Source organism: Phasianus colchicus, chromosome Z (assembly GCF_987193195.1).
Source record: "Phasianus colchicus chromosome Z, bPhaCol1.hap1.1, whole genome shotgun sequence".
In the NCBI taxonomy this organism is placed as follows: Eukaryota; Metazoa; Chordata; class Aves; order Galliformes; family Phasianidae; genus Phasianus; species Phasianus colchicus.
Genome location: NC_143476.1, coordinates 89,828,942 through 89,855,938, shown reverse-complemented (window position 1 = coordinate 89,855,938; position 26,997 = coordinate 89,828,942). Strand labels below are relative to the sequence as shown.

At 42.1% G+C, this 26,997-nt stretch overlaps 1 protein-coding gene across 1 annotated transcript; it reads right to left on the bottom strand.

Moving 5' to 3' along the window:
• Nucleotides 1-1,321: 1,321 nt before the first annotated feature.
• Nucleotides 1,322-12,973, bottom strand: LOC116231353 (urea transporter 2-like). The gene is made up of 8 exons (XM_031597065.2): nucleotides 12,808-12,973; nucleotides 9,212-9,401; nucleotides 8,173-8,301; nucleotides 6,325-6,517; nucleotides 5,345-5,492; nucleotides 3,905-4,039; nucleotides 2,998-3,047; nucleotides 1,322-1,614 (listed from the first exon to the last, which is right to left on the bottom strand). Exons 1-8 carry the CDS (start codon nucleotides 12,971-12,973, stop codon nucleotides 1,345-1,347), a joined length of 1,281 nt encoding a protein of 426 aa, XP_031452925.2. The 3' UTR covers nucleotides 1,322-1,344.
• Nucleotides 12,974-26,997: the final 14,024 nt, after the last annotated feature.

Here is a 26,997-nt window from a genome sequence, read left to right as displayed (position 1 = left end):
TAAGAAAAGTTCAAAAACAGCACTACAGCTTGCTTCCATCTCTTTGCTCAGACAGACTCAAATGAACATGCAAAACAGCCCCGCATCAAGATGCAAAAAGAATAGCATCTAATCTAAACACTGACTGATATTTCTTTGAATTTTGACCTTAAATCTTCAAGATCTTTTGTGTCTATGATTTTTAAACTGATCACAGGAAATGACTTTAGAATGTGGAAGCCTTTCTGCTAGGCTTCCTTTGTAGTGGCTTTTGGAAAGGTTCCCAAGGAAAGCTCTCTTGTGAGCAATTGGAACTTCCCTGTTAAAAGGACTTGGAGGAAACTTGAAATAGCAGTGTTTCGCTTGTACCTTATGCCTGTTAGAAACCACCACACTGGGTGACACAGCAGCAAAGCCACCCTCTATTTCCCATGACGATGATGATAGTGTTTCACGATAGCTTGGACAGCTCCTGAAAACACAGGAGAAGACCCCAGTCCAGCCCCCAGCAGACAAGGACAGTATTTGACTTGCTTATTGCTTGTGGCTCAATGCAAAGGAAGAGTTTCCCTAGGAAAGGGAGAGAAAGAACTGCAGTAATTGCTACCAACAGTAAATGTTTATCTCATTCTTTATGTAAAATGTTTTTGTTTTCCACTGGATGCATGCCGCGATTCAGACTTGCAATCCTGCAGTCAGCAGGAGATAGATCTTCTATTTCTAAGACAGAGGATGATGCAAGGAAAAGAAAAATGTTTTGATCATGTCTAGCTAGTCATTTCTGCAGTATGATTAAAGCACATATATTCATACTTTCATTGTCTTGACACTTAATGGGGAATCAGGAGATGGCACAAAGAAATAGTATGCACTCTGTAAAAATATTTACCTGTGTGTGCTTTAGCTGTTAAGACACAAAAAGAAGGCAAGACACTGATGGGACGCAAGAAAGGAAGAGATCAGGCTGTTTATTCTACTTTCAAATATATATGTTCTTAATTTAAAGTGCAGCACTTGATGTATTTCTTACATTATTTATTATTATTAGATACCAGCTCCCTCCTGGCATATTTATTTTATTAAATTACACATCTAAAATTAAATACAGCTCCTTGTCAGTGTTTATGTTCTTCTGCCTGTTCCTATAATTACTGTTGATAAGAGGTGGCTTTCAAGTTAACAACATGTGGATTGATAAGACAGCCATTATTATGTTACCTGAGTGCTTTTTGGAAAGCTTGGCTCAAGGGCAAATTGTATTTCATCCAGCAGTGCTGAATCCCTGGCTTACAGGCTGCTGCTGAAGGTGATATTTGCTGCATCCAACCAACTGCTAGGAAACTGCTAACTCCTGGGCATTTGAAATCAGTGATTGCGGCTGTTTTTGGGGGTGCACAAGGGAGTGCCTCCTGTGCTTATTTTTGAGTCGCCAGAAGGTTTCTGCTCCTTTCGCTTCTGCTCTTCTCTTCTGCTCTCCGATGCTCTTCTCTTCATTCTCAGGTAGTAGATCCTGTTGGCTTCTGGGTAGGTGACTTTGCAGAGAGGGATTTTGTAGATGGCTGGGTTGTCTGAGGTTATCAGCAAAAAGAGAAGCGCCGAGAAGCAAAAAGGCCAGGTACAGAGTGGTAGTCCAAGCTGGGAGGGGAAGGTGGACAGATAGGTGTGTTTTGGAACCTCTTTTGCATATTCCCTTTGCTTACTTCTCCCCGCAGCTAAATTATGGTATTTGAGACGTTGTGAAGGTCTGTGCTCTCATCAGAACAGAGTGACACAGGACATCTTCCCAAAGCCCCCTCATCCCTATAGGCTTTTGTCCATTCAAATATAGAGGAGAACGCTCAGGTATGGAGAAGTCTACGTGTGCGCTGGGTTCCTGGATGTCTGGGAAGCTTCTCTGCTGCCAAATGTAGAGGAATCCAGTAGTATACTGGATTAAAATATGCAGAGCTATGTAAGACATCCCACAATGTAGACCGGGGTCTTTTTGGAAGTGCAGCTGTTGGCAAGCATGACACTCAGCAGCAACACTGAGGCACTTAAATCAAGTTTCAGAGCTCTACTGGCTGCAACAAAAACCCAGACATCCAGCTCACGTGTAGACATTTCAACTGTCTAAGAAATGACCAAAATCCTACCCTCATGGTCCTGTAAAACTTGTTCTGAGAATACTGTTCACACAACTTCAGTCCTCAGTGCCCATGAATTACTGGCATTGCATCTACCCAACAGTCCTGCTCTGTGACCCAAACTCCTACCCTGTCCTGCAGTCTGCCAAAATCAAGATTACAGGGAAAAAAACTTGTTGTCCTCTTCCCTGATCCATACCCAAAACAGGTGTGCTTAAAGCAGCCTTTTTCATGGATGTACATGGTACATCCAGAATTCCAGATGAGTACATTTAATGCATTTAAGCTGTTAGTTCTACTTCTTTTTTATCATTGTAAGTTACTAAATCAATTTTATTAAAATGTGGTTTTGCTTTATTCTCTCAGATCTTGAAGAAACAAAGCCTGGCAGTTCTAGCTTCATTTCTTTCTTGAATTGCACAGATACAATAATTCTGTATTTAAGAGAGCAATGGCTTTCTTTTTTTTTTTTTAATCTTAAATAATTATGGTTCTCATTTTCAGACCAAACTTGAGTCAAAAATTTGAGGGCAGAGTGGGAAAAGCAAGGAAAATTTTAGACCACTGGGATTCATTTAAAAATGTTGGCTGCAGCTTAATATTGCATCTCAAACCATAAGCACTTGCAGGAATTCACATTTATGTGCAAATTCCCATTCTGGAGTATATGCTCCAGAGGTTTTTGAAGTCATATTGTCAATTGTAGAGTTTGCAGGTGCATGGTTCAGCTGATGCACCATCTATAAGAGATGCTGCTGGCTGCAGCACTCTCGTTTCAACACTGTCAGAAGTGACATGGAGAATTTTGGAGCATTTCCTCGGCATTGTATCATGAGAAAATCAGAACATAGCTAAAACAAACAAACAAAGCTCACAAAATATCTAAACTTACCACAGATAGTGCATTAGTAAGAGCTGCTCCAGAGTAGGCACAAAACAATGCTGACAAAAGAAGAACAAAGATAGCTCAGGATGGGAAAAGAATAGCTCAGTTTTCCAAGGAAAATATCAGAAATAGTAAAAATATTCAAATGCACAGTAAATCATTTCATCTTGTATGAGGATTAATGTTAGAATTCAACAGTTGGTTAATATGCTCCAATGTTGTGTCTTGCCATGTGGTCTACAATTGGTCTTATCTGCTCTGTAATGGTGGACGGTGAAAGAAAATGGTTTTGCCAAGAGCTGGTGATAGTGGTATTTCCTTATCCATTGACACAACTCGACCTGTGTGTTGTGGGGATCAGAATCATTCCCTGAATAACTGAGAAAGGATGTTCAAGCATGTCAAACATGACAAATGGCTGGAGGCTGGGTTAACCTTCACTAGGAATTTCTACATGGTACACTGTTCTTAAACTGCCCGTATTATCTGGTTTTGGCTTTTGCTGGAGGTGAGTGTCTTTGCTAAATGGATTTTAAACTAAACTTGGACAACAGTTCTCGTCCTGTGAGGCAAATCCTCTAAGGATAATTACAATTTTGGAATGGCTTCTATGAATCTCTTGAATTGATAATTTGTTAAACTTCTGTTCATGGCATAGCTTGTGCTCCTCACAAATGCTCCTTGCACTGTTTCTCTGTTATCAGAAGTCTTGTTATCTAGAAGCCTTTACTTCTGCCTTTGTGGCTTGCACTTCCAAGCTCAAATCTGATGCCATGGCAGAAGTAACTCTTGCAGAGTACCTAGTTTTTGCACCAATTCAGAATTCCAAAGCTGTTTCAGAGTTGTCCTGTACCGTTCATATACTGCGTGGATGCAAAAATTTTTGGCTTCCCTTATCATATAAGATACATACCACAAGCAAGGGCCAGCAAATGAGTCTGCCAGGTCAGGGCATAGAACATGCCTCCAATTGCAATGCATGCGAGAGCACAATTGTAATTGTGTAAGCCAAGGTAGATGCTGTCAAATGGTGTTGCAATACTCAGCGCTACAAGACAAAAAAACAGGGGGCTGAAGTCAGCTATGGGAAGTATCTGCAGGAAGTAAATCTTACCTGTTGGAATTTCAGTCTCTTCCCTACGATACCCAGCCAAATTTACAGTGTTCACACTTGCACAACATTCATTTGCAGAAAAAGGGTGAACTCCAAAGGAACTCATTATTTTGGAGCTGTGATAGAGCAGCAGGGATGGAATTTGGTTCCTCAGGTAAAATTTCCTATTTATGCCCCATATTTGCTCGGGTGAGTCCCTAGGATATCTGGATGGGAGATCCAGCCAGAGTACGTGAAGGCTTTCTCACTTGGGTTTCTTCCTTGCAGAAAGCTGTTCTCATGTGTGTTGTTTAAATCTCACATGTTCCCGGATCTTGAGTATTAGAGGCACAGCTTTGGTAGGAGTAAGCAGAATTTTCCAGCTCTTCCTTGTGGCCTTTGCTAAAATGCTAAATGTGTTCTAGTCCCTCCATCACTGCTGTGGAAATCTTCCACTGGGATGGGAGCTGAGGTTTTGCCAGAAGCCTGACATCATAGCTACTTCTGCAGGACTTCTCATATGTATTGGGGCTATCACGAAAAACAGTATCATCTTATGTATTGCATAGGCCATTTTTTTCTTCAGAGCAATACTTTTCCTGCTGTAATGTCCTCAGTTGTCTCCTGTTCCTCATCATCTTGCTTATATTTCCACATACTTTCTCTTGATCTTTCTCTTCTAGATTAAATGTCAGACCTGTATGAAACTTGTCAAATGTTCTTAACCGTATAAATTATGGATAATTTTCTTTAGAAATACAAATTCAGGGCAGGTCACACCTTGTAAAAAGCACTTCAGAGTGCAAATCAGAACTTAATGTTGGATGTCTGAACCTTTTTCAAGGTAGCTGCCTCAGACTATGCTAATTCTACCATATTTTTTATTAAAGTTGCTCGCATAAATGGCATTGGTGTTGTTTGTATTCAGGGGTCACATTCATCTCTGTTAAACTAGGATAGTTTCTCTGGTTAGTGGAGTGAGGCTGTACTGGGTGGTGTTCATCCAATGGCTGTAGGGTTAAGTAAGATGGAGCAAACTACCTGCCAGATTTACAAATTTAGTTACAAATTTAGAGCTTATAGAAAACCTGCTTCTGTTCTTCCTTCACCATGCTGAGTGACCTTCATTAAGACCTTTAAAATCCAAAAACGGGAGTGCATTCCCTCAGCCCATGCAACTGTAAACCCTGGACAGAATCTCATGTTGGCTTGGATCAATGTATTTTCTTAATTGAGATGATGTTGGTGAATATTTCTTACCTGCAAGCATCCCAACTGTAGACCCAATTGCAGCATGTAAGCAAATAAGTGGGGAAGAGATGAGTAAAGCAACAAGGAAGATGCCTCCAGTCCAGGGGTTTTCACAACCGTACACTTGACCAACACCAACTGGGATGGACTGCAAGAGCTGCAATGGCCAGTAGACAGGGGAAATATTATTGTAGCTCTGAGTGAAGGACACAACAGTTATTTTGCCCAAGTTATTGATTAGAAAAGAAAGGTGGCAACCCTGGCTCTGAGCAGGGCTGTTGAGTGAATGTAGGTGCTTATGTCCTTCATTCCAGAGTTAGTTTCTTGTTTGTTCTGAATTTCATCAGTCCAAGTTGTGCTTTTATTTGTTCTGGGACAATACGATCAGCATGTGTTTGTCGTGGTTTTGTTGTAAATGACTTTAGTGAAGGAGAAAAATTGTAACCCTCCTAAGCAGTAATCCCGTTTTGGAGCTGATAGTTTTTTATATTAGATGAAGCATATCTGTTCCCCTTAACATTTCTTTGGGAGTGTAAATGTAACAAGACATTTTCCAGTGCTAGAGCTGGCCAGAGGAGAATGGGTGTAAATGAATTTCTGCCCCTGTGAGATCATGACGTTTCCTCCCTCTTTTCATATTTTCATTGACAGTCCTGCTGACATCCCTTTGACCACATTTGGACAGTGAGTGTGCACATTTGGATATACTCATGTGATAACAGCAACTGTGGCATGTTTAGGGGCAATCTAACTTTGGATGGAGTGAGAGGTTCAGGATCTCTGAGATTTGATCAGTTTTCTCTGCTGGATTAGCCAGGACTGTCCCTGGAGCCCACATGGCACTCTCTTGTATGAAATGAACTAAACCATTTATTTTTGCAAATGGCTGCTGCTCAGACTGGGCATATGAGAAATTGCTACCCAGAGATAAATGTCTTCATGCTCACATTTTTAATGAAACACCCTAAACTTGTTGGGGTGAAGCTTACCAGAGGCACATTGATTGCAGACCAGGTGATATTGGGCACTGATGCTACAGGCTTGATGAGGGTCGTAGGAAAAAAAGGGTTGTAGTGTCCTGTGGCTGCCAAGTACAAAGTCACCGCAATATTGAAGGGCAGAGTGAACACAGGAAGGTCCCATTTACTGAAAATAGATCCCAATGCACTGGACAGGACTGGACTGAGAATGAAAGGAAAAGAGAAACAAGTATAGCTTGTTCATCATTGTTACAATGGTGAAGCATCTTACCATTTTGGTCATAAGCTCTTGAAAGTGCAAGCCAGTGCTATTCCTTTGGAAACATTAGGCAGTGAATTCCTTCACATAGTAGATTGCATCTGTCCAATAGTTAGAGAATGCTGTTTGTCCTTTTACAACAACTATCACACTCATTTGCAGATGTAAGCATATAGTTGAGAAGTCTTCTCACCACGTAAATTACTTTTTGGTCTTTTTTGGTTAAATCGGGCCCCGAAAATATGTGAATGAGAGTGAAGGTCATGTACTTGATGGAAATGGGCTGTGTTTTGATGGTTTTATCCCAGCTCTGGTGATGCAACTGGGCTGAGCCACCCTTACAGTCAGCTTCAGAGTTGCAGTAGGCATTGTGCAGCTTACGAAATACAACTTAAAGACCTGAATTCTTCAAGAAGCTGGATTTGAAGAACATTAGACTGGTTCTAATCTAAAGCAAAACAAAATAAAACAGCAAAACAAAACGGAAAACAAAAGAAAACAATTATTTGGCATTTCAAAAGCAACTTCTTGTGTCCTGTTGTGAAGATATTATCAATGGAAAAAAAATGCTTTGTTCTCCTTTTGTATTCTCAGATAAAGCCTATTCTTTTATGACGAATTTGGTTTCCAGAGCAGCTTAAAGGCTTCCTTGCTCATTGCTGTAGAAAAAACCCACCACTTCAGTGAAAACAGCGTCCCAGTTTCTGTGTTGAAATACAAAGCTTCTGCCAGCTATACATCTTGTCAGGAAAAAAAGAAACAATTAAAGAAATTCTGACTTCTAAAGCTGAGATTCAAGCTACCGGTTGAAAAAGAGAATCTCTGAAAAGTCTAATTTTAAAACCTTTCAGCTCTACACTTGAGGCCTGCGAACTAGAAAAACAGGGAAATGTTTGAATAAAAAGCCTCAGGGAATTCTGGCAGACAAGACAGACTAAACATTCTTGCAACATGTTCTGGATTTTGAAAGAGTGTCTCAAAATGACCTTCGCCGACAGTGACTAGTGAAATAAAATATTGAAAAATCTGATTTCAAAAGCAGTGAAATGCAGTCATGATTTGTATCTTGTCACCGACGGTGATTAAAATGTGGCTTTTGAATTAATTTCTGTTGAGGCTGTTAAATAGATTCCGCATTGCTGTTAAGGTCTGTATTTAGAAATGGTAAATATAGTACTGAAAGGATGCTGTCTAGCTTTTGGAAATAGTTGTAGGATATAATTTGATTCGTGACTTCCCATCTGAGATGGGAAGTTGGAAGCTTCAGGTCAGTTCAGCACCATGTAAGTTCACCAAGATAAGGTAGCATCATAGGAGTGCTGAGCACAGTGACATCCATCGCAGTGTGATCTGCTGATGAGGTCCATAAATGTGCACTGAAGTACAGCTGCTTTGTCCTTCAGGTATAATTGACTTTGTTGGTTCACTTGACCTCCTGGCAATGTCTTTCGTTCAATAAAGAGCCTTCTCCAATGCTACCTTGGCTGGAGCTACTGATGTAGGGGACTGTGCAGATGGGACTTGTAATATGTACAAGATTCATATAGCAGAATTCCTCATTCTTTGAGAACTGTCCCTAAGAAAGACGTGACACTTACCAGGCCATGGATATAACTGCCACAGGGGTAAGAAGCCACCAGTAGTAATCTCCCTTATCCGAGTAGACAGCCATGAGCAATCCCACCAGGATCCCATTATAGCCATGCAGTCCCGATGCAATGGCTGATCTGTGATACAAAGAAATATTTGCAAATCAGCAAGCTGTGCAGAAGGTGATCTGCCACAGAGACTTGCTGAAATGCAACTTAAAAATATCCTGCTCCTGGTGAAGGGTGTGTAGGGGGAGGATGGAGAAAGCAGTGAGATAGTTGCCAGGTTTCACTGCAGAGGTCTGTGGAAGGCAAGATTTTTGAGACTATTAGAATCATAGTACCATAGAATGGCCAGGGTTGAAAAGGACCACAGTGCTCATCTAGTGTCAACCCCTCTGTGCTGTGTGCAGGGTCACCAACCAGCAGACGAGGCTGCCCAGAGCCACATCCAGCCTGGCCTTGAATGCCTCCAGGGATGGGACATCCACAGCCTCCTTGGGAAACCTGTTCCAGTGTGTCACCACCCTCTGTGAAAAACTTCCATCTAATATCTCATCTAAACCTCCCCTATCTCAGTTTAAAACCATTCCCCCTTGTCCTATCACTATCCACCCTCATAAACAGCCATTCCCCCTTCTGTTTATATGTTCCCTTCAAGTACTGGAAAGCCACAATGAGGTCTCCCCGGAGCCTTCTCTTCCCCAAGCTAAACAATCTCAGTTCCCTTCCTCATAGGAGAGGTGTTTCAGCCCTCTGTTAAGGAATGATGATCCAGAAAGCTCTGCGTGACCCAAATCGTATGGTTGTGATGATGGCAAAAGTTAATGGCTATCAGGGAGAGAACAGGACTTGTAGTGTTAGATGACATTACTCTCACAATGGTGGCCAACTATTCACCTCCTGGACCACAGCTCTGTCCTCACCTAACTTCTTCCAAGCCAAGTGGGGAAAGTGGGTCTGCTGGCTCTAATACGGTTGAAAACAGGGCTGCAATCCATCAGCATGCTCCTGATATCATAATGATCATCTCAGAGATCCCACATACCTCTCCTGACTGAGAGCCAGAGCAGTTAACGTTGATGTGGCAATTCCAACACAGCCCGTCAGCATCCACCAGGGCTTCTGGATAAAAAGCCCCACTAAAATGATGAGCCCGCTGAGAGGGTTGTTGACAAACATCACCTGAGAGGTGCCTCGCAAGATCCAGTCCACCAGCTGAACCATGAAGGGTTTATCTGAAGGAGATAAAATAAAAATGTTGGTGATAAGGCACCATTTCACTGGGACTCCTTCAAAGCACACGCAGCTTGACAGTTGTTTTCTCGACACGGAACAGAGGTGATGTATCAACAGGACTATAAAAACAGGCTCTGATTTATTTCTGTCTGAGCATTTTTTGCATCTGACACTTGAAGTAACAGGGACTGGGCACTGCTATAGGGTCTGCGGAGGGATTCATAAAAAATGGTTTATTTATGGTGGTTAAAAAAAAAAAAGTATTTGCAGAAGATTCTGCTATAAATTTAAACAAGGAGATAGACCTGTTTCTGTGTATAATTCAGATACAGAGAGGGACAGAGGCAAAGACTGAAACTAGCTTGTGTTTGGATAGGGAAATATAAAAGAAACACTTCTGCTGTTTTATGGAGGAAGCTGGTGACCCAGAACATGGAAGAGTCAGGTGGTAAAATTCTCTTGAGGCAGGGTGTGATGCAGGTCCCCATAGCAGAGGTGGCTCAGTGCTCAGATTGAGGTAGCAGGAATTTTCATGCTTGCTTGCATCCTGGTGTAATGTTCAGACTCAGTGACATGGTGGACAGTCCTGTGTAATGTCTTCATTGATGGTATGGGGGGTTGAATGCACCCCCAGTAAGTTTGCAGATGACACCAAGTTGGGAGGAAGTGCTGATCTGCCTGAGGGTAGGAAGGCTCTTCGGAGAGAACTGAATAGGCTGCATTGATGAGCTGAAACCAATTGTATGAGCTTTAATAAGGTAAAGCACCTGGCCTTGTACTTCACTTAGAACAAGCCCATGTGACACTATGGGCTTGGGGCAGAGTGGCTGGAAAGCTGTGTGGCTGAAAATGATCTGTAGATGTTAGTCAACAGATGTCTTAATGTGAGCCAGCACTGTGCCCAGGTGGCCAAGATGGTCAGTGGTATCCTGGCTTGTAATAATAGAGTCACCAGCATTAGGGAAGTGTTTGTCTTTGTTGAACATCATAAGGTTCTCCTGTGTTCACCCTCTACTTGAGCCTGTCTAGGTCTCTGGATAGCATCCAGTTCCTCAGGCATGCCAACTGCACCACACAACTTGGTGTCACCTGTAAACTTACATTCAGTCCCACTGTCAATGTCATTGATAAAGATATTAAAGAGCACTAGGCCCAATCCTGACCTAGGGGACACCAGTCATCATCTGGCATTGAACCATTGACCACTACTCTCTGGGTAGTCCATCCATCAAATCCATGTCTTTCCAATTTGGAGAAAATGTTATGGGGGACTATGTCAAAAGCCTTGCTGAAGTCCAGACAAATGACATCAGTGACTCTTCCCTTGTCTACTGATGCAATTATGCCACTGCAGAAGGCCACTACATTGCTCAGGCAGATCTTGCCCCTGGTGAAGCCGTTTTGGTTATCCTGTATCACTTCCTTCCTTTCCATGTGCCTTTGCATAGCTTCCAGGAGGACTTGCTCTATGATTTTCCCAGGCACAGAGGTGAAGCTGATAGGTCAGAAGGTCCCTGGGTTCTCTTTTCTACCTTTCTTAAAAAAGGGTACAATATCACCTTTTTTTTTTCCAGGGACTTCACTGGACTGCCATGAATTTTCAAATATCATTGAGAATGACTTGGTGTCTGCATTGGCCAGTTCCCTCAGAACTCTGGGATACATCTTGTTGGGACCCAGTGACTTATAGTCAGGTTCCTCAAGTGGTTGTGAGCTTGAGATTTTCTTACAGCAGGAGGGACATTTCTCCCCCAGTTCCCACCTTCTAACCCATCCACTTGAGGGGTATGAGGTTGTCTGAGGGCACCTCTGTACAGTAGTCCATGTACAGAAGAGGGTTTTGCAGCACTGCAGTAGCTGCATTCCTGACCCTTGTGCAAATTGACTTGAGGGCAAAGTGGAAATGGCACTGTAATGTTACTTCTTAAATATTTGAAATTAATTCAGTTACTCAGCTTACACTGTTAATTAGACACAGAGTGAAGTGCCAGGCTGCTTCTTGAATCTGGGCAATGTCTTATTCGTAACAGCTTCCTACCACCCCCTTCTTTTCCACTTCCCTTCTCTGTTTATTTACAGTTGGGTCTTAAGTTCTGCTTTGTGATAGAGGTAGCTCAAAAAGAGGAACTCTCAAGGGACAGACACCACTCTGCATCTATCCAGCATCCCTGGGAGAGACCTCCCAAAAGGCTGCAGCGTGTCTTAAGGGGTGACTGCAAATGCATCCCTTTAGCAGTATGTTGCTGGTGATCCAGGAGGTTACAAACAGGAGGGAGAGTCTTCTTTAGAGAAAAAATGATTGGACTAATTAGAGATAATTTTTACTAATGCTTAGTATTGAGCTATGAAGCATGTCAGCAATGCTTTTGGGTTTAGGCACTAGTTTTAACTGTATCCAAATATTATGAACATTCAGGGGCAGGAAGATTTTCAGGACACCAAGTAATAAAAGCTGTCTACCAAGCTAGAGGTAGCAAGGAGTTAACAAAAAGCAGGAGGGGACATTCTTTTTTGTTAAGGAACCAATCTGGGTCCACGGGGAACAAGTTGCCCAGTGAGCTATTGGAATCACTATCCCTAGTTTTCAAGAAGGGTGAATAAAATGGTCTTGAGTGCTCACAGGCATGGGTTGATGGCTGGACTAAATGTTCTCACTGGTCTTTTCAACCTCAGTGATTCTATGATTCTACAAAACTGTCAATCTCCTGAGCTCCCTGAATGGAGGTAACTCAGCTCACCTCCTCTTACGCCTCTTCCTTTGTTGGAGCAGTGCTGCTAATGAACCTTGCCCTGACAGAGGAGCCACAATCTTGCATAGCCTTTCAAAGCTCAAACCCCTAATAATTCTGGGTAACACAGACCATCTGCAGATGTATTGTTCCTGCCTGGACAGTAAATCTTTGAGATCAGTACTCGCTTTGTACTTTATAGGAACATAACACTCATGGTGCTTATTACTCCCCAAAGGCTGGTAAATGCAAAGCCTTTGCCTGTACAGTCAGAAGTGAAGTCCCCGTTGCCAGCCCACACATGGACAGGGAGATGGCTACTGATCCAAAGCACTTACAAACAAGTCCAAATCCTCAGCTCTGATGTGTGATTCTGGGCATTGCTATGAGGAACATGATGTGAATGCCATAACTGATTAAGTGTAAAAGACATCTTTTGCCTGTGCTGAATTATATGTGCTGCCATGGTGATGGCAGTGAAATTTCTTTCTCAAGAACAACACAATTTGGGCTAAAGCACCAGAAGTTCACAGCGAGTTCAGGCCAAGCCTTCTCTGCTATGTCTTAGAAGGTGAAGTGGTCCCTTGTCTTGTGACCCAGCACTGGATGTGTAGTTGGTGATGTATATGTTCCCAGCGTGCTCTTCCAGAGAGCCCCAGCATATCCCTGTGCTTACTTTTCATCCACTCTCCATATTCTTTCATTTCTCCTGTGAGATACTTGAAAACTTGGTGGATTTGTTTTCCACTTTTCCCCAGCATGTCCTGGCTTCTTGGCTGCTTCTCTGCATATAGGTTCCTCTCAGCTGGACTTTCAGCCACAACAATTTCTCCAAGATCCATCTTTTTTGAGTAGTGAGAAGAGGAAACTGTAAATCACAAAATCCGTGTGTTAGTAAACCTCTTGTTTTGTGCTCTGGCAACCTTCTGCTGTAGTTTAGAGACCCACAGTGACATCATTTTTTAAAGAAGGAAGATTTCATGGAGAAACACCTGCCTGAGCCACTGCTGAGAGCAATATGAGCTTCCATGAGAGCAATGTAATCTTCCATCTAGAACTTGCTATAGTTGTCTTCTTTTGGGGATGATGACTGTAAAATGACCTAAGACTGATATGGAGCTGTGGCGCAGAGCTGCACTGGGCAAACTGGACATGGTTTGTGTGCCTTGCATCATCCTGGCCAGGGCTCCTCTTTCCACATCTGCTTTTGATAGACCACCAAAAGCAAAGTGAGGTAGCATCAAAGCCTTGCTCAGGAATTGGCATCCAGATGTGGCTCTGAGCAAAGATGAGCCCCTTGGCTCAGGGCTGTGGGCTCTTTATTAAGCAGATGAATATCCAGACAGGATTATTTGTTTTTAAAACTCCAAAGTACTACAGCAGATCATTAAGAAGATCATTAAGACATAAAACCTTCAGAGAAAATGCACTGCATTGCAATCCAGGGAGTTACACTGTGGATGACATCTGCAAAGATGCTGCCCAGTTTGCTCTGATCATTTTGGAACAGTATGTCTGGGTCTTCTCTAGGTGCTGACCAAGAGCAGACCACATTGCCAAGAGCTTGCTCCGTGTTTTGTGGAATATGGGCCCCACCTTCTGGTGGAAGCCTGGCTTTTGGCAGGTGGCTGTCAATGTACAGCCTGCAGCAGAAGAGCAGAATGAGAAAGGATGCCTGGCTGGGAGCAAGGCTGTTGTGCCTGACAGGCTGATGGTAAAAGTATCCACGGTTCTAGATGCTCTAAGAAGAGGATCCTTGACCACCAGAAGATGTTTTCCATTCACCCCATGGAGTACAAATTTACATGCAGCTCTGGAATGCATCCTGCAGTGCTTGCTGCCTTGTGCTTTGGCTCTCTCTGCTGGCAGCACAGCTCTTTGCAGTGGCCTTTGAACACAAGCCTCAGCCTGGGGCTGTAGATTTAACATGTACATGTAAAAAAACCAGCACTGTTTGCTTGATCCTATGGGTAAGGAGGATTATAAGAAGCATATGGAGCAACTTTTAGGATCTCCAAGTCACAAGATGCATCAGTAAAGCAAGGTTAGTGCCCCATAGCTATGAACAACATCCAGAACCAGCAACAAAGTGCAGCTGTAACCATCAGGGAGAATAAATACTGAGAAGTTGTATCCGCCTTCTCGGCACCTGAGTATCTCATGTTCATTTTGAACATCACCACGAGAAAAAACAGTTGGCTTTTACGAAGGGGAAACATCACTGCAGAGCATATAAAGTCCAGATTTACAAGACTGCACTGCTTCAATTCAAGGATGAAATTGAGATGTGGGACCAGGATGTTTTTAAAAATTCTTTCCCTCTCTCACATAATTTAACTATTAGGGGTTAAGTGCAAAGCAGTCATGTGAGAGCCTTTTGCCATCAATGCAGAGAAAAGCTAGTACCTCAGGAGAGTGATTCATGTCACTTTTCTCATATGCCTATATTAGATGTGAATAAGGGGGTGCCTCTCTCTGTCAGGAGATTGCCAGAGGGAGATTTGCTGCAGAGCTTTGAGGGCTATTTTTAGGTGAGAGAAATTCCAGCCATGGAGATTTTTGCAAGGTCAATCGTCATGTTTATGGAAGAGGGATCTGAAGTCCCAAGATAGTGCTTTAAATCACAAGGCCATCTGTAACATGCCTGCAATCTGCATCAAAGCTCAGGAGCTAGGAAACCGTTCTGGTCATGTGATTCTCATTTCTCTATATATCAGAAGGGAATTAAATCTCTGTTTGCAAGGTAACGTGCTCATCTACCTCATAGGGGATGGCAGCCTGGGAGGAGATGGCTGAAATTCCCAATTTTTTGGGAAAAGGAACAGTGCTGAAAAGATAGGAGGACACTGAAATCATCCACACACATACAGCAGTGAGCTGTAGGGCTTTGTGGCAGTGCAGCCCAAAGGGATGGAGAAGGTCCTGGAGGGCTGTGATGGGCACAGTGATCCCTACAGCAGCCTTACCCTGGAAAAAAACATACTTTGCATTGAGCGCCCGTCAAGCAGCAGACATGTGCTTCATGCTGCAGGCTCCAGGAATAATAGAGAAATCATTTGAACAGTTAGCTAATTAGGGCTAACGAGAGCCTGAATCACTAATGGCACACCTACTGCTGATGGGGAATTCCTTGAGAAAAGGGCAGTGTCAGCAAACACTGATTCATCACTGTCCTTAAAAGACATCCCTCTTCTCAGGAGCATCTGTCAGGCTGGAAGGCTGTGCCTAGCAGTTGTGATTCATCTCTGGACCTACCTGTGCCTACTCATTCCCAAACCGACTGCTGTTTTATCATGCTTTTGGGTGCAGGACAATGATAGCATAGAGCTTTGCATTTTTAAGCTTCCTAGAGTAAAGAAGGGTTTTTCTACTGGAGAAAATATTCATGGCGTTGCACCCTCACAAAGCCAGCAGATATTTAGTTGCCCCACAAACAAATGATAGTACAAGGTGGCTGTGAATAGTGGAAGGGTGCATGATCCAGGGGGGTGAATAACCCATAGCATTTTAAACCTCCTTTCTGATCGAGAAGATGAACCTGGAGATGCAGCTGCACAACACGTGCTCATTTCTGGTTATTGCAGGGAGATGTGCATTATGCTAAGGCAGCTGAGACCAAACCTAGGCAACTGGTCTTTCCTTCTTCACTAGTATGGTGAGCCCGTGCTGTAACCTCTCTCCTTGGAATGAAAATCCTGGCTCTGAACAAGTACTGAGTTTGTGTGTTTACCATCAGGATGCGAATCTTTCGTTGTCATGATTTCTAGCTTGGGTATGCAGTCACCCAGACTAGAAATGTCAATCCTTTCTGGCTTGAATCCCACGGTATCACCTGACTGCAGGATGTGCAAAATGAAAAGAAATCAGCAGGGGAGCTGGGAGGGCTGAGTGCATAGAGGTGTCTAAAGAAGTGTTGACTTCAAGGGACGTGGCCTCACAAGGGTTTTTGAAAAGAAGCAGTTTGTAAAGGCGTGTTGCTCTCAGCAGAAGCCATAAAGAAATGGAAAGGAAATAGACTGTACAGCTAGAGGGCAAAACTTTGGGATGGTGACAGAATGCTTGGCTGACTTGTAATGACTTTACCAAACAAAGCTCTACCAGGGATCGGTCTGTGACACTGAAAATAAATGGAGAAAGCAGGGCATTTCAAAAGAGCTACGAGGTTGAATGTAACACTCTTGCAGAGAGCAGGTACAAAGCACTGTGTTGGGTCTATGTGGCAAGGTTTTGGTAGCAGGTGTGTTGCAAAGCTGGCCTCTGTAAGCAGAGCACAAAAACTACCATTTGTCAGCTTAGAGGAGGGAGAGTGAGAGCAATGTGGTGGAGTTTAGCTGCTCATCAGCGTGAAATTACCAGAAAGTCAGACCAGGTAGGTAAGACAGACACAGAAATCCTATTTTCTTATCCAAGACACCTAAATAAAACAAATCAGCAACAATAGCAATGATAACAACAACAACAATAATAAACAACAAACAGATCAACCCAAAATAGTTGGGTAATTTTTTTTCCTATCACAGGTATTAAATAAAACCATGTTTCCATAGCGGTCCTGTCATATCCGTACAAACACAACCACCATGAAAAAATTAGCAATCAGGACAGCTTTACGGGGTAAAATGACTCTTACATCTGTGGTTAGATGCTTTTATCTGAGGATGTGGTCTTGTAGACCTTCTGTATCTTTCTTTCCTGGTCTGTATGGTATAAAATGCAATACTTTCCTTCTCTCCAAGGCAATCCTTTACTGCTTCTTCTTTTCCCTCTTTTGCTGTGGTATCTCCTAGTCTGCCAAACAAAAAGACAAAGTTTAGTCAGTGGGTTGTCCTGGCATATTGGGTAGGTAGTGCCTGTGGCACCATTTTTGCATGGCTTGTACGTATACACACGTGTGTATGTGTGACTGTGGTGGATGGTCTGCCTTCCAGATCTCCAAAATGATGCCAGTAGAGTGGAACTCCTCCTGATTCTCTTTAATCATTTAAAACCTTACTGTTTTTGCTTCTCTACAGTCAATATAGAGAGGTGAGTACCAATGTCTTGCACGTGCCATTGCTTGTGTGGAATGGATTCCCTTTCAGAGACACCTGTCTCATCCCTTCAGTGATTCAGCGAGATTAAGGTGGGGCTTGTGTTGCTAACCATGCAGATTTCCATCCAGCACAAGTCTCTATCTCAGCAACTCAATTGGTCTCCCATTAGCTAGTCAATATATGGATCTAGAGCACGATTCACCCTCTCCTATCCTGTACAGGTGAATCATATCGTAAACTCTGTAGCATTTGGGAAAGACAGACAGCTCAGATGCAAGCAGCTGCACTGCATATATGGAGGGAGAGGGATGATGAATCTCAGCAAAACGACTACACCAATGTCACTTGGGAAATTTGAGGTATCAAACAAGGACACGTTAATATTTGAATTCAGTGTCTAGTGTATAAAGAATTTTCAAAACACAGCTTTTTTTTTTCCTTTTTTTTTTTTTTTTTCTAATAATAAAAGTAGTCAGACCAGGTAGATATTTTAAGACACAAAAATGCTGTTTTCTTGCATATGGTTTCAGTTATAAAACCAGAGGGGAAAACAAATAGAGAAAATATGAAATATAAACACCATCGCTTCTAAACAGAATGTTTTTCAAAGGTTTCCATGAGGTGTTGGCTGCTCTGCAAAGCAGACTGTAAAACAACTTTACAAGCCACATTTATTCTAAGAGCACCACTTATTGAAGTACAATTCAAACTCTTGTTCTGCGGGCCAAGTCCCATAAATTAAACACTTGTCCAATAACACATACCTCTCCACTTGGATCCTCTGTTTCTTTTTGGCTTTGTGGGTCTGTGTCTCTCCCTCCCTCTCTTTAAAAAACCCTTTGCAAGTGGGAACAAAAAAAGGGTCTGCTTGTTTTAGGAATGAATTTAAGAAACAGGCGAGGAAAATAAACATAAAGAGAGGAAAAACAAGCAGGTCAGGCTTTTAAATTTAGCTGATCGAGGCTTTCGGTCCATTATTTTACATCGTGATGACACTGATTTAAAGGTAGGGTGAAAACTGCAGTGTGAAGCTGCACAGTGTTAAATGTCTAAGTGATGAGGCCACAGTGCACAAGGAGGTGGGTTTGGAGGGACCAGCAGAGGGATCTGGAGCTGGATGGCAGGTTGGATCTGTGCCCTGCCTTCAAAGAGAACTCAATTTTGCTGTGATCCACCTTCTTTCAAGGGATGATGGCCTTAGAGATGTGATCCTAAGCAGGGCCAGATTTTTCTTAGAAGGGAAGGTACAGCCCCATTGAGCTTTAGCTGGAAAACCGATCAGGATGTTCTGAGATGTTTTCCATCCTGTCTGACCTCGAGTAGGAATGGCTCCATGCTCAGGAAAAGTCGTGCTGCTGGGCTCACTACAGCTTCCCATTCCCATCTTTTTGCCTTCTACTCTCTGTCATCACTCTAAATCTAGCAGATATTTTCTGTATGATGTCTTTCTAAGCCCTATTTTATTTTTCACCCAAGAAGCTGAAGATCTCATCTCATCTCCCTTTGTAGTATTTCTGCTTTAACACATCTGTCTATCTGGTCTTGACAGTCATTCCTGCCTTTTGTATCCATATTTTACTAACTTTCTCAGAGATGTGGCCCTCTATATTTCTCCTTCTCACTGACTATGACCTGCATGCTTTGCTTTCAGAAAAAGTCATTGCTCTGTCTCACCAGTGGGGAAATGTTAATTTCTGCATTCACCTGACCTATGAAGCTTACTCAGTTTTGCCATAAATATTTTTAAATGATCATGGAAATACAGGCTGATTGAGGTAGGAAGAGATCTTTGGAGAACATCTGATGAAAGCCCATTGCTCAAGCAGGGTCACCCAGTAGTCCCAGGTTATGGGTGGACAAAACTTAAGTGTCCCAAGAGGAAATACTTTTCTATGGCTAGGATACTGCAAGTGATGAAAATGAAAGAAAGGGTGAGGAAGGAAATGTGTTTTAAGGATATTTCAGTGTAGAAGAAACAGATTTAGTTTTGCCACTGCACCAGGTGGTTTTAAGGTCTTTTTGTGCTGCTGGAGCAGTATTGTGCTCTGTCCTGAAGGTTGAGCTTTGAGGACATCGCTTTATATAATTGATGGTGGTTAAGAGTAATGATGACTTCTTGAGCTGTGACAGAGTCATAGAATCATAGAATGGCTTGGGTTGGAAGGGACCTCAAGGATCATCAATCCCCAACCCCCTGCTGCATGCAAGGCTGCCAACCTCCACATTTAATACTAGACCAGGCTGCCCAGGGCCCATCCAATCTGGTCTTCAGCACCACCAGGGATGGACGGGGCATCCACAGCCTCTCTGGGCAGCTGTTCCAGCCCCTCTCCACTCTCTCTGTAAAGAACTTCCCCCTGACATCCAACCTCAATCTTCCCTCCCTCAACTTAAAATCATTTCCCCTTGTCCTGCTGTTATCTACCCTTGTAAAGAGATGATTCCCCTCCTGTTTATAGGCTCCCTTAGGTAATGAAAGGCTACAATGAGATCACCCTGCAGCTTTCTCTTCTCCAGGCTGATCTGCAGCAGCAGGACTGCCTGAGGTACAGATGGCTTTTGTGACATCTCTGTGGCTACTTGGGTAATACTGTATGGTGAACACTGGAACATCAATGGCATGCTGGAGTTGGAGGATCTAGCTCTTCACTGCTGACCTATGGGGCCAAAGTGATCTTTGACCTGCCTGAAATTCAAAGTGCTCATGTAGAAGATATCTTTAAGAAGCTGTACATAAACTGACCAGAGGTGGCTAGTTGTTACACCTGTAAACATTTCTGCTGGCATCAGACCACCTGCACGAGTCAGTAGGAACGGCAAAAGAACTCTGTGAAATGTGCTGCTGGTTTTTTGGCGAGCAAGAAAGGATCAGACCTCTCTCCAGCAAATCTTTGCCTGTAAATGTTTTAACTGCAGAAACAATTGCATGGTTGCTGATATTGCTGGGCCAGTCCAGCTGAATACTGGACTGTCTTTAACAACGTGTGGTAAACCACAGTTTGTAACATGCTCGCAATGAATAAAAGTGCCAGACCTTGGCCAACATTTGGTTAAAACTTGAAACAAAACACACAGCATTTTAACAGGGTAGCTGTAAAGACGTTTCTCCATATACTTCACATCTCTTGGTGTTTAATAGAAAGTTAACAGGGATTTTCTTTTTTAGATAGCAACAATTTATTGTGCGTTTCCCAGGTAACTACAACACTGCAAACCTACCCTGAAAACTCCCCTGGGATTCCTGCAATGTTAGTGAGCATAATGAATGGTAAATGCAAAGCAAACCCATTGAATCGCTTTATTTTAAATTCTGGCAGAGACATAATTTCCCACAGTTCATAAACATTTACAAAAAAGGAGTTTACATGTAGAAAAACAGTTGTTTTTATCACTCAGATCAAAGAATACATTTATCAGGATGTATGGGTGCACTTTCAGCCAGCTTTTGAGGAGCTCAGGTGACAGTCTTTAAGAAGCTTCATAGTCTAATACTGAACCTTTGAAGTCTGCAGCTTTGCTCACCCGAAAATACAGACATCAATTCTGCTCTCTGTTTTGCATGAGTCTGAAGTTAACACTTCAAAGATTATAGATGACAGACCAAATTTCCCAGGTTGCTCACAGCACTGGAACTTATCAAATAGAATAAAACAGAAAAGTGGGGCGCATTACAGGATTAGAAGGCTTTGTACCCAAATCCATGCAGCCATCTTGCTGCTTGGGAGCCAGTTGGATGGCACTTGAGCCCTGGTAATGTGGACTTACACCTTTTGAAAGTTCAGCTGAGGGATTCCCTTAGTGGTAGTGATATTGCATCAGGCCCTAAGATGGAGGAAGCAGAAGAGCAAGAGCTGCAGATAACAGAATTGCAGCTGCCAAGGCTCCTGGCAGACCCTGGCACCACTCCATGGTCTGCCTTGCATTGCAGCAACTCAAGTCCAGAGTTTACTGGATGCAGTCTGGTTTTCATCTGGATTTTTATTCCTCGCTAGTTAATAGAATAACACTAATATAAGTGAGAGGAGGGTCATATCCATCAACCCCAGTGGAGCTGCTCGGTGTTTGTGTTGTTGTATACTGAGAGCAGATGGAGGCAAGTTGGGTTTACATGCTGCTGGATCAGTGCATGTCTGCACCTCCTTATGTTGTCACTGAATCTGTACTCTGCATCTTTGTTATGAGGCATATCCACTTGGAGTCTCAGTGTTTCAAGAAAGGCTGGCATTTTGGGAAGGGCTGAAGAATTTAAAAATGGGGACTTCAAACCCCTCCTTTTATAAAGTCCCTAACAAGAAGAATATAAGTTATGATTATTTCTTTCAAAACTTATCGTTTTGCTTTAATCTTCTAAAAAAGTGTGATGCATCTGTAATATCAAGTTAAAAATAAAATGAACTGTGGTTTCAGAATGGGGAAATGGTGCACTGGAGGCTGAATAGCATTAGAGATTTTCAGGAGAAAATGTCTGTCTCCTGACATTTCCACATTTCTGCGGAGTTCTTTGCTTTGTGGCTACATTTTTTTTCCCCCTTTGGTTCTTTGTTACTCTGCTGTGAGAACTGCAATTTCATATAATTGAGACATCAAATACCTCCCACCATCAGAAGATGTCTCTGGCATATTTTGGTTGCCAATGTATTAGTGCTGAAGCAGGATGCTCCATTCACACACAGAGGATCTTGTAAGGCTGAAAGCACATGAAACTTGATTAAACGATGTTTCTAATTAGAGGTGAGTATTATCTCTCAGAAATGCAAGAAGTTTTTAAATTAAATTTGAGGGCTGAAAGGTTCAGATGACAAATGCACAAATTAGTTTAATCTTAATTCTTTTTTGGGTGGAGCACGTGATCCAGGAACTCTGCCACAGCAAAGCTTTTAAATGAGGGATTTGTGGAGGAGGTAAAGGAAATTTTTCCCTTCCTTGCAGAAATGCCAGGAAAATTGTTCTTTGGGTGTTTTTGACAGTGTCTTGGCCGTGGTGGGAGCTGGGGCCCATCAGGGTGACTCCTACTGGGAGTGGGATTAGTGCCCATGATGCAGGGGAAGAATTGAACTAAGATTTGTGGAGGGATATATTTTAGATGAAACACTGATGCTTGTGAGGAAAGGGATGGGACAGAAAGGAGAGCATTTAGCCAAGCCTCCTCCTGTGTTTCGTTTATAGATGTGAGTACTGCAAAGAGCCCTGTCAAGGTTTGGAGATATGTTCAGGTTGGGTATCCAGAGAAGAAAGGCTGGAGACCCAAGATTAGGATTAGGTTGATGTATGACTCATCCAGAAGAAAGATGTACGACTATCCAGATTACTGATAGGAGTTAGGGTGTGTGAATAAGGAAGCAGAAACAAAGCCATGACCAGGATTGCACACAGTTATTTGTTTGGAAATAGGTGGAAATGCAGCATTGGTGCCTGTGTGAGATGAGTTCCCAGCTTCACCCTGTGAGTGTGAATAATGCCCACTTCTCTCTCACTGTGAGTGGGTGCAACATTTTGGGGCTCATCCGTGGGGTAGGCAGTGTGCATTGCCTGAGGTTTGTGGCTAGTTGCTGCTATAGAAGAGCTTTGGAAGAAAGCAGATGCAGATACTGGGAGTTTAGGAGCTAAATTTATTTGCTCACATTGTTTGCTTTTTTTTTTTTTTTCCAAATTAAAATACAATTTGAAATTTTAGAAATTGCTCAGTGCAGATTTCTTCAGAATTTGTGCCTTTTTAAAAATAAAATGCTGTGTTCTCATTTTTGTGTGCTTGTGAGAAGACAAGTAGGGTCACAGTTGTGAAAAAATTTGCCATAGAATGGGAAGTAGAGTTGAATTTTGTTATCTCTGTTGATTTGGTTGCCTTATTCTGATTTTGTTCTCCATATATATTCCTAGCAGAGGCTAGTCTTAGATAAGAGATGATAACCTTTATGAAACTGGTGATTACACTTTACACAGTTATTTTCAAATTTGCTTCTTCTGAGATGGAGAATATTGGCATCACTTTATTTGATATTAAGCTCTGTGTGATATTAAGCTCAATTTTTCTGTGGTGTTTTATGTCTTTTTCCTTCTGTGCCTTATTGTTCAAGTTACTTTTATAGGACTTGAAAGAAACGCTGCAGATCCAAGCTTATAGCTGAACTTTGGCATGACTGTGAAGGAAAATATAAAGTTTGCATCAGCTTGTTTTATTCCCAGTGAATTTTCACATGGAGGAATATGCCTTTTCTATAGCCAAGGTTAGATTTAGTGCTAGGTTCTATTGTAGTGCTCGATATGCACATTTTGTTTCAATGAAGACTTCCAGTTGTCTGGAGGAAATGTCTAACTAGTGTCAGTTTATATAATTGCCATATTGTTGGGCTTGTGTGGCCTTGAATGCCTTGTTGACAGCCAGTGCTTAGGTAATATAGGGTTTGTGAGACTAAAGGATGTATAATGAGTCCTAAAATATAAATTTGCCAGTTGTACTGAGGCCAGTGCAAAGGTTGGGATTAGTTTGGAGGGTCATGAAAAGTTGAATTGGAAAGCCAAGTGTTTGGCTGTAGTTTGCCAGCTGCAAAAAGAAAAGCCGAGAGCTGCTTCCACTTGGTTTGAATCCCTTAGTCTGAATGCTTCATCTGCAGCCAAAGCCAGGGTTAGATTTGGGGTCAAGATGTACCAAGGGTCCTTGTTATGCACCAAAATACCTTTCCAAAAAGCTGCTCTGGGACTTCCTGTGTTTCTAGGAAGGGCTGAAGTGCTACGGTTGACACCACCAGTGAAAGAAACACACTATAAATAATGTTGAACTTGACATCAGCTATGTCATCTCTGAGCCACAGATTATGTTTTCCACATCTACGGTATAAGCAAAACCTCATGATAGATGCTCATATCCCATCTTGAGTAAATACTGCTTTCTAGGCTGGGTAGTGTGAGTTTCATCCTCTGCTGTGTCCCTGGCAAAGCCACATAATCCACTCATCCATTTTTACCATCAGAATTCCTACCTCACAAGCTACCAGAGGGATTTTAGTGAAGAATTTAAAGCATCTTGTCTACAATGCTCATGAAAGAGCAACGTATCACTTTGTTTTGTGCTATGAGAAGAGAGGAAAAGGTTGGATTTCCTTCTCTGTCCCTTTCTTGTGATATAGAAGAGAAAAAGATGCACTTTATTGCTGAAACAGCAGTTTCAGGTCACTCAATTTCTAGCATTAACAGCTGTATTTAGCAGATTAATTTGTCAGAAGAAAGCGAAAAAGATCAAATGCAGGGAGGGGAAATCAAACTGTTATGGTTTGGTTGTTTTTTAAAGCCTAGTTTAGCTAAATTCAGTGATAATTTTTCAAAGGAGAAATATGCTGCAATAAAACATTTATTGTGTTTTTGTGCTTGTTTTCATCCCTTTGAGAAAAACGAACCCATTTCTGACTCATCTAATGCTATTTTTTACTCATACTTTTTTTCAATTCAAGCATTAAAACATAAAATCAATTATTCACACAGTTCTCATTATAGATTATGCTAGAGGTAGAAGTTGTAAGACAGCTTTTTGGATGGCGTGACAGAATACCAGTCACGAAAGCTTGGTTTAAATGGACGTTGGCACGATTCTTACTAAGTATGCGAATGATTAAAGAAAACCAGACATTTGCAAGTTAAAAGAAGAAGAAATCTCTGTGTGAAAAGACCTAAAAGACACATGTGAGAACTCATCTGCGTGGCTTGTGCTCAGACATTTGGTAGAGAATTGTTGAGACCTGAGGCACAAAAAAAAAAAAAAAAAAGATGTTTGGGCAGCAGAAGCCAACTTGGAGGCTGTAGAGTGATTTGTTTCTGTTTTCTTGTATCAATTTGAAAAGTCAAGTCAGCCTTACAGCTCTGAAATAAACACAGTTGGGAGTTTATGTGAGTTCAGGATGGCGTAATTTGTATGTTTTGGACATGCTAGGGTAAGGAGAAAAAAACATTTGCAGCCAATTTGCCAACATGTTCCTCATCTGACATATCGACAAGTTGGTTGAGGTAATGGGAGAGATAAGTGTTTTAAGTTGTAAATACTTAAGAAGCTGAGAATCTGGAAAAGGGAATTAGTTTAAAAGTACAGCAGTCATTTACAGCCAGATACAAGGGATGATTGGAGGGGACTTGTAAATATGCCCGTGCCCACCGTACTGTTATGAGATAGATGTTCTGCTTGAAACCTGGGGCAACAGATGTGTGACCTCTGATGAACTGACCTGCACAAGGAAGAGGGCAGGTAAGGGCCAGAAATGCTCATGCTCTGGACTGCATACAGCTGCCCAGATGTTCATCCAACCTAGCAGCTGTCTCTCTCGGCTCCCCCTGTCCTGGGGCACTGGCAACTGCAGCAGCTGATTGAGCTGCTCCTGGCTGCCATTGTCCTGGGATGAGGTCTGCTTGGAAAATAGTTCTCCTCTGTTGTTTTCCAGTGAAAGATGGAAGAATTGCTTGCTTGTTAAGTGAGCTGAGATGTAGGAAAAAATGGTGTTGTTGACACTAGTGTTACCATGCCTGCATTTAATTCATGGCTTCGTGAGTGCTCAAGAACCCTGGGGTTAGGTAAAGCTTAGGGTCTGCCCAAAGCTCCTGAATTTGCTTGTGATTCAAAGATGCTGGGTCCTTGTCCAAAATCCAGTGAAGTCAGAGGAATTATGGGTTGCTCTCATGTCTTCTGCCACTCAGCTACTGGAACAGGCCATGCACTCAACTGGAGCTTTTGGAATTTCATCAGTTTTAAAAACAAATTGATATGGATCACAATAATGGTGGGTTTGTACACCTTGCCACTGGCAATTAATGAAATCACGTACAGAATTGCAGCCTTTGTATGCCTGTGGATTTCTCGTCTGTGACACAGAAACTGAAGGGCAGCAAAACCTTCAGGGATTTATTAACACATGATTTTTTTTCCCACTGTTGCATACCTTATCTCTGGGCTTATTGATCATACTTTTTCTTCCCATGCCTTAGGCCTCAGCTGGCTCTAGAAACAGTCCTGTCCTAGCCTTGGAAAGGCCTGATGAGGTGCTTTGTTTTCTGTTTTACAGGAGGGGAACCTGGGAGTAGGACCATTTAAAGTTGGCATGTTTGCCTGTGATTATGGAGATATTTGTAATTGAGCATCTTAACAGTCAGTGTGATTTTATGATGTACGTATGTGTGGTTTAAAGTCTGTCGAAGTCAGCAGAAGGCAGGGAGGCTTAGCAACAGGGAAAATCAAGCCATACACATTTGGGTAGATTTCAGCCTACTGCAAGGCTGCTCCTGTATTTACAGAGTATTTCTGAAACACAGAAAAAGTAGCTGATGAAATGCACATAGGCAAGCGTTGATAAGTATCCCATAAAGCCTCGCTTTAGAAGTTTAAGTGGGGTTAAAGCATCCGAGCAGTCTCATGTAAAGAATGAAATTGCTGGAATTTCAGTGTTGCTATTGGTAAAATGGATTTCAGATCTTTATTATGCAATCAAAATACTTGAATCACCATTTGAACTAAATGAAAGTTTACTGTGTGTGCACATAATTGTTTTTCCTGCTACCTATTGCTTGATTGGGGTTGGGTAAGGTTAGCAAAAGAATTAAATTAATTTTCTTTGAAAGTTATGCATTATGAAGTAAGAGGTATAAAAGTTACATTACACATGGCAAATGTCTCGAGGGTTTCGTTTATAGACTTGTTTATATATTCATTTTAATGTTTATTACTTTCTCAGTGTCATTTCCACTTTTGCATCTCCATACTCATTACACTTTTATTATCTCTTTTATAAAATCAATGGCTGCAAACCAGAGAATTTTGTTGTTGGAAGTAATAGATGGAAATATATCTGTCCATAAAT